General features: G+C 44.2%; 1 protein-coding gene across 1 annotated transcript in view; it reads right to left on the bottom strand.

The window, feature by feature from the left end:
• Window positions 1–12955, bottom strand: part of LOC146861422 (uncharacterized) — a 36191-nt gene that overhangs the window by 762 nt on the left and 22474 nt on the right. The window contains exons 4-9 of the mRNA XM_085645723.1: window positions 12356–12575; window positions 12060–12182; window positions 10216–10447; window positions 4719–4866; window positions 3101–3289; window positions 1457–1599 (exon numbers count right to left, since the gene is read on the bottom strand). Coding sequence (XP_085501849.1) covers window positions 1457–1599; window positions 3101–3289; window positions 4719–4866; window positions 10216–10447; window positions 12060–12182; window positions 12356–12575 — 1055 coding nt within the window. The remainder of the gene's footprint in view (window positions 1–1456; window positions 1600–3100; window positions 3290–4718; window positions 4867–10215; window positions 10448–12059; window positions 12183–12355; window positions 12576–12955) is intronic.

Below are 12955 nucleotides of genomic sequence, written 5' to 3' on the forward strand. Positions count from 1 at the left end.
ATATACACCCACACGCATGCACACACACACATATACATATATATTTGTGTGTGTGTGTGTGTGTTTGTGTACAAACATACACACATATTGTAATGTATTCTTAATTTGCTACACAAATCCTGCTATGAGCTAATCCTTTATTCTGAATCTGGAGATTTTAAGTTTCAGAAATTCTTCAGTTTGCAGGCCAGAAAATCTCCTAAATTACCCAAAACTCAGAGATGTTTTACTTAGGGAATGCTTAATATTGTCACCTAGTGTGCAGTATCCGACAAGATCGTTTGAAGAATAAAAGAATACATGTATTTCTCATTCAACTGGTGTGAGGGATTTCGTTTAACCGTTGAGGGAACATCTGCGAATACAACAAACTGAAATAATGGTGTCCTAAAATTGAGTAGCATAGGGCTATAAATCGAACAAGTTGTTAACTTATTCTACTTCACCGTATTGTTTCTGACTTCACGTACTGGTTAGGAAGCCTTGGTTGGTGACATCCAAAGCAGATGGATGAAGATTTTGTGTGATGGTCTAAGCTTCCTATAAAACATATATAACAAAACTTGCATTCATAGGAATGACTCTCTCAAAACGTTTTTTGAATGCTCTTGATTTACCCGTATTTCTGTGCACTGAGCAAGATTAGATGTGACAGGCTCATGCGGATACAGCTCTGTCGGAAAAAAGGAATCTTGCAGTAGGGAAGATTTACTGCAGGATGCCAGTTAATATTAGTTAGCTCCTGTGGCGTGGCCTTGGGGTCATGGGCCCTAGTATAAGCAATGAAGCTAGGCCCCTTAGCCTGTATTAAAATACTGCTGTAAATGAGGTGCAGTGCATCCATGTCACCTCTTGACCCCGGTGTCACTGGACCGGCTCCAGTAATGTAATTTGTCTCCAAGTTCCTCAGTCTACTTGTTTTTCCTTGTCGTTTCCCTATCTCCACCCCGCTTTTCGCTCATCTTCTTCCTCCATTTAATGCTCTTCTCTCAATTGCCTTCCACAGTCACTATCTTCCCCCTCTTCTGTTTCTCGCTCATCCTCTTCTTCCTCTCTCTCTTTTTTTACTTCTGGTTCTTTTTTCTTCCTTTTCCCTTGCCCACTTTGCTCATCCTTACCGCCTTTCTCTTTTTCGCTCCACCTTAGTTCCGTCTCCCACTCTGTCACCTTTTCTGGCCCTTCTCCCCATTTACCCACCCTCTCCATTTTTCCATACTTTTCCTCTCTCTTCTTTATTGTTCCCTTATCTTCTACTCACTCTGTACCCATGACCCTAAAACATAAACACAGCCAAGCCCTTGATCTGAACTGTATCTAAAAAAAAAAAAGAATACACATCCTCTGAAATAACATAAGCGGGTGCAGGGCAGGCTGGGTTCCCTCCCTCCGCTGGGCACCGGTGCATTGCACTGGTTGGACCAATGGTCACTACAGCCCTGGCTAACACCCTCTGTACCTGTATGTCTCCCTGTGGACAGTGGAGAAGTCCTGGTCCCCAAATAGCTCAATAGAATCATGTTCTGGCTTGCAGTTCTTCACCCTCTCCCCCTTCTTGGGTTGATAGGTGCTCTTCGTGGTGGTTTCTTGCTGAAGCTTCGGCTGTAAGAGGTGATTAGATTGTGTTAATAGGAGCAGGACTGATCCACACAGTGCCAAAAAGTAGCAGAAGAAGAGCCATGCATGTGCAATATCTACTAGGCTCACTCTACGGAGAGCCTAATCCAAGAGAAACCTTCAGTGCAACGCTACTATCTCACTGAGGCGCATAGGTGATGGCTGAAGTGGAACCATTCTAGTTGATGGAAATTGCGCTACCTGCTTGTACACCAAAAGGCAATTCTCAAGGGGACATGTCAGGAGAATCGCCAAGAGATACCCATAGAGATACTTCAACCACAGCAGTCACATTTTAAAAAGATAAGTGTAAAACAACGCATCCACTGTACTATAAGGATGAACTAGGGGGGGCATCAGGAATCTCCCTCAGAGCACAAACACATCACAGAGGGGAAGTATAAGATACCTGAACCAGACCACTCAGAGTATGAATATATAGAGAGGCGAAACAATGCAACCTGAGTGTCCACTTCAGGAACAGGGGAAGCCTGCAACAATAGCAACACAACATGATGATGGACGGAATGATGAACATTGTCAAACATTCACCCCAGTCACAGATCTGGGTTAAGTCTCACCATGCCACCCCAGTTTGAACCCAGCCGTATTCAAATCAGTCTTGACCCTGCTCCCCATGGGAACAGTCCAGCCTAAACTGTCAGCCCAGGTGCTCCCTGGACAGTAAAACAAGCAACCTGGTACCGGTTTTGGGGTGTCACCCCTCATTAGCCAGGCTAGCTTGAAACCAGTGGCATAGCGAGCACGGGACCCATGTCTAGGCATACCCTTCCCACGTAGGGCGACTATGGCAACACAAAGAGATGATGAATGAATGCTGTACATTGCCAAACATTCACACCCAGTCACCTGCAACAACTCAACCCACATCACTCACACAGCGAACAAGAAAAATATGAAACAAGCTAATCAGAGCAAGAACCAGTGGGTTTCAAAATGTCACAATGTCTAGGCATACCCTTCCCACGTAGGGCGACTATGGCAACACAAAGAGTTGATGAATGAATGCTGTACATTGCCAAACATTCACACCCAGTCACCTGCAACAACTCAACCCACATCACTCACACAGCGAACAAGAAAAGTATGAAACAAGCTAATCAGAGCAAGAACCAGTGGGTTTCAAAATGTCACAACGGCGAGTCCTCTGACTTTACAGAATCGAGCAGTCTGACCTGAAAGCAAATATATTATCACATCACTGAGATGGGTATTATTACATCACACAACAACTGTTTCTACTTTCTGTGTAAACCACTTCCTTGTAAATTTATTGAGGTCCCCAGAAAGCTTAATATTGAAGTTGAAATGTAAAATATCAAATCAGTTCTTTCCAATGACACATACGTTCACTTAGGCAACAATAACCACACGTTAGCACTAGTGCCCACAGGTCAGTGTGTTGGCTTCATTCTCTTTATCCTTTCCTTTGGACCCTGCCAGCTGCCATTGCAAGCATCCTCACCAGCGGGCGGAGAGATATTCCATCTTGGCCATCCCCATATCGGATCCGGGGCTGAGCCCCCCAGTCTTGGAAGAAGAACTTGCTGGCGGTGGCATCATCAAACTTAGCGTTGATAGTCTTGAGGGTGGTTGGTGGGCGCTTGATAGGCTCTAAGAACACCTTGTTTGGGGGTGGAGGGGGATAGGAGAGCTGAAGAGGAAGAGGCAGGCAAGAGTCATCAATGCAGGAAAAAATGCAGGATTTTAACCAACTCCAAGGTTATAAGAAACAGTGCCACCCACAGTATCTTTGCTTGGACACAACCTATAGCACAATGTGTTTGACTGTGTATTGCTAGTCATGCGCCATTGTGTTTGTATCACGTGTGTAGTGTTTTTGTCTGTAAATGTACATATTTGCCTATGTATGTGTGGGTGTGTATGAGAGAGCAAGAAAGAGAGCCTGCATATGTTTTAATTCTCAATATGCAGGGGCGGCTCTTCCGCTAAGGTCGAGAAGCACCGCCCCACTGCTCTCAAAGCAGAGCAGTAAAAATAAAATGATAATAACGTTGTTATTATCATTTTATTTTTTGTAGCAGGTGGGCTGGGTTAGGGAGGGGCAGATGGCACAGGGGGAGGAGTGGTTTGCACACTCCCTAAGTGCACATGACTGTTTGGCCAGCCCTCTTGAACCGACCAAACAGTCATGCGCACTTTGCATGTTCCCCACCAGGCTGTATTGCACAGCCTGGTGAGGAAAATGCAAAGCCTCCCTGTCCCCGTCTGAACGCCAAACCACGGCGCTCAGACCAATCACAACGCTGCATTGCAGTGATGTGATTGGCTCAGGGAAGCCCGGTAGGAGGGTACTTCCTTCTGCTGGGACTGCAGGAAGGAGGAAGCTGAAAAAGACGGAGGAGCGACAGAGGAGAGACAGAGGCCGCCGAAAATTTAAGTGGTATTTTTTAAAATGTTCTCCCTCCGCCCCTCCAAAGCCGTTTCCTGCGGGTCACTACAGTCTATATGTTCGTGCATGTGTGTGTATTTATCTGGGTGTTTGAATGTTTTGCATATTTGCATTTATTTATGTTCATTTCGGTGACGTGAAGGGAAATGGTGTTATCGTATAAGCTATTTGTGAGTTAGCATTATTGATGAGGCTTGCCATTTTGGGTGGTAGTGCTCTTGGTTGAGTTTGTTATGATTGCGAAGTAGCACAAGTAGCACACTTGGTCATGGTTTTTGTGGTTGTGGGACAGACTTATTGCTGAGTATCGTGGGGGTTGTGTCTGGAAGTATAGTGCTGTTGATGAAGTTGTGCTTGCTTAGAGTCTGTTTTGTTGGTGGCAGCTGCATAGTTGAAAAGGTAGTATTGCTTAGTTTAGTTATATTTTGAAGGTGCTTATTTATTTGTTGTGTTTGTGGTTGCAACATTGGTTATTAACATGGAAAGTGTTACTGTTGAGCAGTGAAATATTTGGGAGGCAGCATTATTGGTCGAGATTGTTGTGGTTGAGGATTTGTGCTACTGTTTAATTAAGTTATTAGATGATGGTTATCTTATTGAAAGTTGCTTGATGTTTGGTATGGCAGCATCACTGGAGGTGATTGAAACACATTGAATGGTACTTCCTTACCTTGGTCACTGTGTCCCCTTCAAACTTAACTCCCTTTTGGTTGTTCATGGTTGTCAGCTCCTCCTTCATACGGATAAGATCAGGACGAGGGTACTTGGTAGTGTCCCATCCATGGTACGTCTCATTCTGTACCGTCTGGTAATCATTGCTGAACATAACAAAGAAATAGAGTATATTCACTCTTCTTACCTAGTGTGAGGATGAGAATTTCCCAGAATCACACATGAGCACAACTAGCACAGGGGAGTCCCTTCCAAGTTTCCCATACTGTGGAGGCTTATTTCATTATCATTGCTATGGGTCTTCATTGACTACTCAGCAAGAGAACTATGCACAATACAGTAGCCTATTGATGGCGGTACAGCGTTATGCTTAGTTGTACATTCTCATCTGTTGGCTTGTCTATTAAAATGAGATACCGATTGCTCCCCACTACTGGAAAACCTACACAAACTATTCCTATGCCCCTGCCACCCTTTGGGTAACAGGAGCCAGCCTGGCTGTGAAATGGTCCTCTTCAAAGGCAGGCTCAGACCATATCTTGCTTTTACATAAACATAACAATTTCCAGGGTTCCTGACTGTTCTTTTTATGATCACTTGGCACCAGCTTCTTTAGCTTCACCTCACAGTTCTTTGATGAGTGTAGGTTGATGTTCCTGTATTTAACTTTTAATCTAGAAATCCTCCAGTGAGCGATCCCGCAGGGAGCCAGCTGCCCCAGAGGGCCTTCTGCTCTCTAGGAAGATGGTGCTCTGGTCTTTGAAAATTAAACTAGAATCACTGCAGGTTGCATGACCACTGCAAAGCCAGTTTTGGTGCCAACCATAGCTCAGACAGAGACACACAACCTTTCCAAAAGTACTCTTAACAGCATTTATATAAAAAGTCTGAGTTTGTCAACTATTTTTTAGTGTATTCTTCAGCAATTTTTACATATAAGGCTCACTTTTGCTAATAGTAAGCTGGTTTAGACTATGCAATAAAGACCACTTTTAATTTATTTTACTGCAGAGGCATGTGAACTATATGTTGACATGTGTCACATTTAAAGATTATGTACCTTGGCCTTGTTGACTCCAGGGTAAGCTTTGTGGATGACTTGATTATTGTTGGGAGTAGGCTTTTGAGCAAGTCCAACAAGTTTATTTTGAAATGTGCTTGCTGCTGATTTTTGTACAGCTGTGCTGGAAGTCCTGATGTCATGTTGTAACGTATAATTTGTGTGGCGGAAAGTCATACTAAGGTCCACATGTAACATTTCACTTTTGTCATTTGTGCAGTTTTTCTCGTTTTCGCTGTGGCTTAACCTAGAAGTAAAATAAGTCAGTTGGGGTTACCCAATTACTAGTCATGTTTTGGCTGTCAGACTAGATGCACTGGGTGCTGATGAGTTGTCTTCCAGTGCCCGAAGTCCAAATAATTCAGCAAATCTAATACAATTGAGCAGTTCTGGGAGACCACTTGAAAAAGTTACGTTTTATCCAACATTTATGCCACTCAACTCAAACAATTCTCCATCTTCTTAGTGAACCTTGAACAGAAAAGCTTTGTGAAAAGGAAATTTGCATTCTCAAGTTTGAAACAGATGAATAATATACACAAATGCATATTGCAAATCATCGGGAAAAAGTCCCTATGAACAAGGACCTCAGAAATGGAGCAGGTCTTTGATCCCCAAGAATAGTCTTACTTGTTCTGTGCCCTAGAAAATGGGTATTAGAGAAATATTGTCTATTTAAAGTGTTCTGCAGGTCCTTGCTGAAAAAGCCTAAACTAATTTGCGTAAAATGATAGCAAACCTGTGTTTTATGTAGGGGTGTGCAAAACTTTAAAGACAAAGCTGAGCCACTCAGAGTGACTGGCCCATGTCTGTAACTATTGTGATTTTCCTGCTCACACACCCTTCAGGAGCTCCCTTTTTTCATGGCCGAAGTAAAGAACAGTATTGTGAAGCCCGTCCCTATGTGCAGTGGTTCTGCTTGCCTATTCTGGGTGTATTGTTTGTATAGGAATCAGAGCTTCCTTTTCACAACCTAGGGCCTTATTACAGATGGTGCCCCGGGGGCACAACAGGCGATTGCGCCTGCTTGCGCGCCACCTTGGCACTTAGGTATTATAGAAGGGGATGCAGACGCTTGTGCGTCCCCTTCTATAATATCGATAGCGCTGGCGAGTGCGCTATCAACAGAGGGTGTTCCCTCATTTGCAAATGAGGGAATTCCCTTGACTCTGCGCCCACACCATATTAAAGACGCGTGCTCAGAGTCAAAGAAGCCCTCAGGAGGTGCACTGACAGTGCACCATTTAAGAGGTGGCACACTGTCAGTGCTCTTCCTGACAGCAGCCCTCTGCAGGGGTAAATGGGGTCTCATGGACCCCCCAGGCATCCCCTTGCAGGCAGGTGCAGTCACTGACTGCACCCGCCTGCAAGTGGATCTCTAAACCCCTCTGAAAGTACAGGCGGATGCCGCCTGCACTGTGAAAACATGAAGCAGCTGCCCACAGGGCAGCGCATACACCATAATGGGACGCATTATCACTGTTTGCGCCCGGCGCACCTTTTGAAAGGTGCGACGGGCGCAAACAGTGATAATGTGTAATATGGCCCTTGGTGTGAAGTGAAAGAGGAAGTCAATGCATGGTAGGAGTGGACGCAGAAAGCAGCTTCTTCTTTGAGATGGCCTACTAAGAGAAGATGATACTGTGTATGCTTGGTGTAGCAACTTTGTACGCAGGAACAGAGTAGGCTGTGGTGCAAAGAGGGAGCTAATTGTTGAAACTGGTGATGTTGTAGAGGAAAATGTATTGAGACTAGAGTTAGAGGAAGACATCTGTGTGATTAGGGCAGGAGATACTTTGGTAGCTTGGCACAAAACCAAGAAAAGTCCCAAACCAGAAAAATAGCTTATGATATAATAAACATTCTGACACCCAAATAACAATCAGTAGAACTGAAGATACTACATTTTAAAGATTTAGACAAAAGTAGCTCTAAAAGGCCCAAAGCACCATCTAAGTGAATCAGATTGCGTTGCACCATGACAAAGTTACAAATTTAGGCTGACTGCGATGCTGCACAGGCCACAAACAGAAGCAAATTTGGCCCTCTAAGAGTTGTACCTTATATCCTTAATGCACGGTCTGCACAGCATTGGCCTGCGCGTCGTTTAGCATTGGTTCCGATGAAGCTGTATGGCCAGGCTTTGTGGGACTTTGCGTCTGTTCCAATGAAACTGTCAGGTAGGCCAGGAGGAGTTCTCTTTGAAGCTAGCCAAGGGTCCAGGAACTGGACATGAGAAGGTACCTCTTGGGACCAGGAACTCCTGCTGAGCTCAGACAGGTCAGCTGGGCAGTTGCAAGGAGGCCTCTGGAGCTTGTTGTGTCCTTGTAGCTCAGAGGAGGTCAGCCACCTGTGCCTTGGAGTCGCTCTGTCTGGGATTAAGGAGGCATGTCCAGTCTTTCTTCTCAGAGAGCAGATCAGTCCTCAAGCAGCATTTCAGTCCTCTGACTATGGCAGCAGGGCAGTCATTCTTCTGTAGTATGTACCGGTCTAGGAGTGTACCAAGGAGTTGGTCTGAAGGTCCTATTTTTGTATCTGGTGCTAGTTTTTGGAAGAAACTTCTGGAGTTTTCCCCTCACAGACAGTTGTGGAATTTCATTCCTCAATGCCCTGGTCCCAGGATGTATGGGGTGACAAAAGCTAGTGTGAAGTTCTTTGTGAGTGCAAGAGGCAGCCCCTGTTGAAGTGCAAGTGTGATACGTAACAGCTCTGCCCTCATGAATCTTATCAGGGTGGCCCTTCCTGACAACATCCAGTCTCCATTGTGACACTGTCTGGAAATGAAACACAAAGGCCAACTACCAAGGACACATAGTTGTGTGACCCAGGAAACAGGCTGCAGGCACCAAATGAGAGGACATTAAAATGGCAACTTTCTAAAAGCGGCATTTCAGAATTGTGACTTAAAATCTGACTTTACTATTAAAGAGGGCTTTACATTGCAATTCATTTGAGAGTAAACATGACATTCCGACCTGCTCTCAATTAAAAATGATCACTTATTAAATGTAATATAGTAAAACAAATGTAAGTGCTTTTCACTATCATGACATGTAAAACCTAAAAAAACATGGCGTACTTTTTAAATACATTGCACCGTGTCCTATGCGCTGATTAGGGCCTACCTTAGAGGTGACTTATATATATTGAAAATGAAGGTTTAAGCCTGGCAAAAGGTTTATTTTACTAGGTCGAAATGGCACTTTAAAAGTGCACTAGAGGCTGAACTGGGGCATGTTTAAAGGGCTACTTTAGTGGATGGCACAATAAGTGCTGCAGGTTGACTAGTAGCGCTTCATTTACAGCCTTTGTGTACACGTGGTACCACTTCACTAGAGACTTATAAGTAAATTAAATATACCAATTGGGTATAAGACAATTTTACCATCCTTAAAGGAACGAGCACATGCACTTCAGCCTGGTTAGCAGTGGTAATTTGCCCAGTGTCCTAAAAGCGAAGAAAAATTAATTCAGAAAACAGATGGGATGAAGGAAAATAAAAGTTTGGGAGGTGACTCTACAGAGAGGGCCGAGTTCAACACCAAGTAATTAAGAAGCATTGCGCTAGGAGCCTTCCCAGGCAGTGGTGTTTAAGTGCCAATCGATACAATTCACTTGTAATGCTGCGAACTGGATATCTGTCATATTTGTGACTGAGTAACCTGTTGGTCGAACTGTAAACCTTGCCCTAAAATCTTATTAATAGAAATCTATGGTTAGTTTTCATCCCGCCCCTGTGACACAGATCCATAGTACATCTGTGCGTGAGCAACAGACATTTTGCGTGCATTAGAGGGCAGCCGCGGTCGGTAGTAGGAGTAACTGCAGGGCGGTGACGTGGGGAGGGGCAGGGTGGGGGGTAGTAAACTATGGATTACGGAGGTTTACAGGTAAGTTAACATATAAATTAATAAAAACTACCCCCCACCCTGCCCCTCCCCACGTCACCGCCCTGCAGTTACTCCTACTACCGACCGCAGCTGTTAGAGGGCAATAAAAGGTACGTAATTACCTAATTTATGGACTTCCAATTTATTACTGCATCTGTCCTGTAAGCTCTCACATTTTCATCTCTGATAAACCCACACTTCAAGTTGTACACTAAATACTGGAAATGTGACCCTTACATAGATCCTTTCTGTACACTGCTGCTCATTTTAGCTACACCACTTGCAGATAATGAAGACCAAGCAGGATACAATAGCTACATTGTTTAGCTGATTTAAGGTTGGTTTAAGTTCTTAGTCTTAGAATGAAGAATTCAGTTTAGTGCCAGCATCGAGTGTAGCATAGAGCAAAATACTGAGATGCCACAGAGGTGGAGGAAAGTGAATAAGTTATTCTGTACGTATTAGTGGAAAGTGGGGCAATTCAGAGTGGGTTAGCTTGTGAGATGCAGTTCTGTGCTTTGTGAACATCCCTACCAGCTACTCACCTGAAACTCTGATCTATGGCTAGGTTGTCCAGCGGTGGGTAGGCAGGATGAGTCCGCATGGGCAGTGACCTGTATCCTGTGAAGTCGCTCTGGTACTTGGTCACAATCTCCACATGAGGACGCTTCAGAGCGGCATTGTCTGGTTGGGGTTGTGGCGGTCGGCGGCCTGGTGGTTTTCCCAGTGGCTGAAGGTGGTATGTGCTCTGATTGGTTGTTGTCATGTCATGGTGACCTGGCAAGAAATAGACAACTTTGTAAGGCTGACCAAATGCAAGCTTTCTTGTGTGGTAGGTCTGTCTCAATGTAACTAGAGCTTTGGTCAGCCAGCATCAAAGCTTACATGCTACAACAGCTCCATTAGATGCATCTGTGCCTTGTGCAATGCTTTTCTTTATACTTGATATCAAGCTCTGTCTTTGCTCTAACACAAGGAGTATTTGTCTACATCTGCCCCGGGCTTCATTAGGATATGACTTAGATAACAGGAATAACTGATGTTGAACTAACTGCCAATTGCTGTTAAACCAATCTATATCAGACAGTGTTGATGCTAAGGATGGGTGTGAGAATTTTAGATAGATCTGGCTTGGGAACACATCTAATTTGAAAACATCTTTGTCACACCACTGGATTTTGCCTGTGTTTTTTTCATCTTTTTTTCTAATGCATTGTCCTTTTTTTAACCATTTGGGTGGGCCCAGATTCACTAGGTCATGCAAAGTGATGCAGAAGAACCCATGGTATTTACTTTCAGAGCAAAACGTTTTTTGTCCATGAAGGGTGCCTGTGCATCAAGGGGGGGTAAAGAGGGCGTTACTTGGGTACATCGTTGGTAACACCTATAGATTTTGTTGCAGAGCCCAATCTATCAAACAGCCAGTTCAGACTTTGCATCAAAAGAAATGCATCCTTGAAGCAGGTGTTAACTAGAGTACATTTTTCATATCTCACAAAAAGTCATGGATTGAATGTGTGCTGAAGTGCACAGCACACACCCAGTGCGTGGGATCGTTCTGAAATGTGTCTAGGCATAGGGACCTGCACTGGAACGGTATGCTTCCAATACAAATCCTATGGTAGACAGCACAATCTCGCCTCTGCACCATGGTGCACAAGGCAGGCTAGTAAGAGTGCCTTGGCAGGGGTGACAGCAGCAGCAGGCCAGTCTTAGTATTTATGGCTCGGCTGTGTTTTCACCAGAGGTTAATTTGTAAAAAACATAAGTGCTGGGGCTCTCCTCAGGAGGCAGCATCCACCAGACCATTTCTCCAGTTAGCGCCGCCTAAAACAGAACCAACTACTAACCATGAAAGTGGGGAGAGGATGTGGCATAATGGCCAGAGCTGCCGATTTCGGAGCTGGGGAACCAGGCTCGAGTCTTGACATCAGCTCAACATCCTGTGATTCTGGGCAAATGAATGTGTTCTGAACTGGTGCTCATGAAAAGCGCCCGTGTTGATGATTAAGTGCTAGTTCTGAGCACTGGAAACCAACGGCTCAAACTAAGCACTGGTTTCCACCCTTGAGTAATGGATTGCAGCAAATTTGGTTGCTGCACTGCATTACAGGAAATCTGCCCATGGTGCTGGATGTCAGTAAAAGATTTATGTTGCACTGTGATCTGAGCACTGAATTATTGGTTGTTGAAATTTCTAATTTCACATTACATATTTGTTCTTTTCAAAACTGTGAGTACTCTTTATTTTATACATTTTTTTTAATAGTGTAGGGAAGAGAGATAAATAATTGAAACTAAAAGTATTCCAAGACAAGAGAGAGAATGAAAAAAGATGGAAAGGAGGTTTGAAGTGACTAGGAGCAAAAACACACATTCCCTCTAGTACCTTCAATGGTGATATTTGACTGGACGTTCTTTATCAGTTCCGGTTTGGACAGGTTTTTCTCCACAAAGTGCTCTTGTGTAATTGTTTTCATCTCGCGACCTTGGCCTGGGAACAGAATGGACCCTGTTGGGAAAAGACATAAAAGTGTGTGGCTATTATTTCCATAGGAGGATATTATTGTCCAGTGGAGACATCATTCCTGCATGCAAAGGATCACAAGCAATGCCTGCCTTAGGTTCTACCACTTTCTCTAGGTCTCACACCGTCACATGCATGACATGAGCACTAAAGCATACCTGCAACAGTTGGCAGCTCTCCATACCGGGCCTGGCGCCCCCCTTTCCAGTCCTTGAAGAAGTCCTTGCTGGTTGTGTGGTCATCGAATCGGTCTTGACTGGGGTGCAGATTACTGGGTGGCCGTCGGACGGTGGTCACTACCGGCTCCTTGGGCGGGAAGTGCATATTGTAGACAGTCTTGTTCTGTAGTGGTTCTTGTGGAGACTCATAGTATTCTTTCTTCGAAGAAAAAAAGTATGCCAAGTGGCTATTAGCTTGGGATGTATGACGTTACAACGCATGCTTTTACACCGCATGCCGTTACAACGCATTTTTTACACCGCAAGATCTGTTACAACGCCAGCCTTTACAACGCATGCTTTTACAACGACGTACACTAGATGGAGTGCTGACATTAGAAATGTATAATTTACTATTCTAACTCCAGTCCACGTTGCAGTAGGGAAGGTGTTTGGATAGTAAAACTACACTATTTCTAATGTTAGCACGCCATCTAGTGCATTTCGTTGTAATAGCATGCGTTGTAATGGCATGCGTTGTAACAGATTTCGCGTTGTAATAGTTTCGTTGTAATGGTAGTGCGGTGTAAAAGTTGCGTT

This window comes from Triturus cristatus, chromosome 3_1 (assembly GCF_964204655.1).
Source record: "Triturus cristatus chromosome 3_1, aTriCri1.1, whole genome shotgun sequence".
Taxonomy (NCBI): Eukaryota; Metazoa; Chordata; class Amphibia; order Caudata; family Salamandridae; genus Triturus; species Triturus cristatus.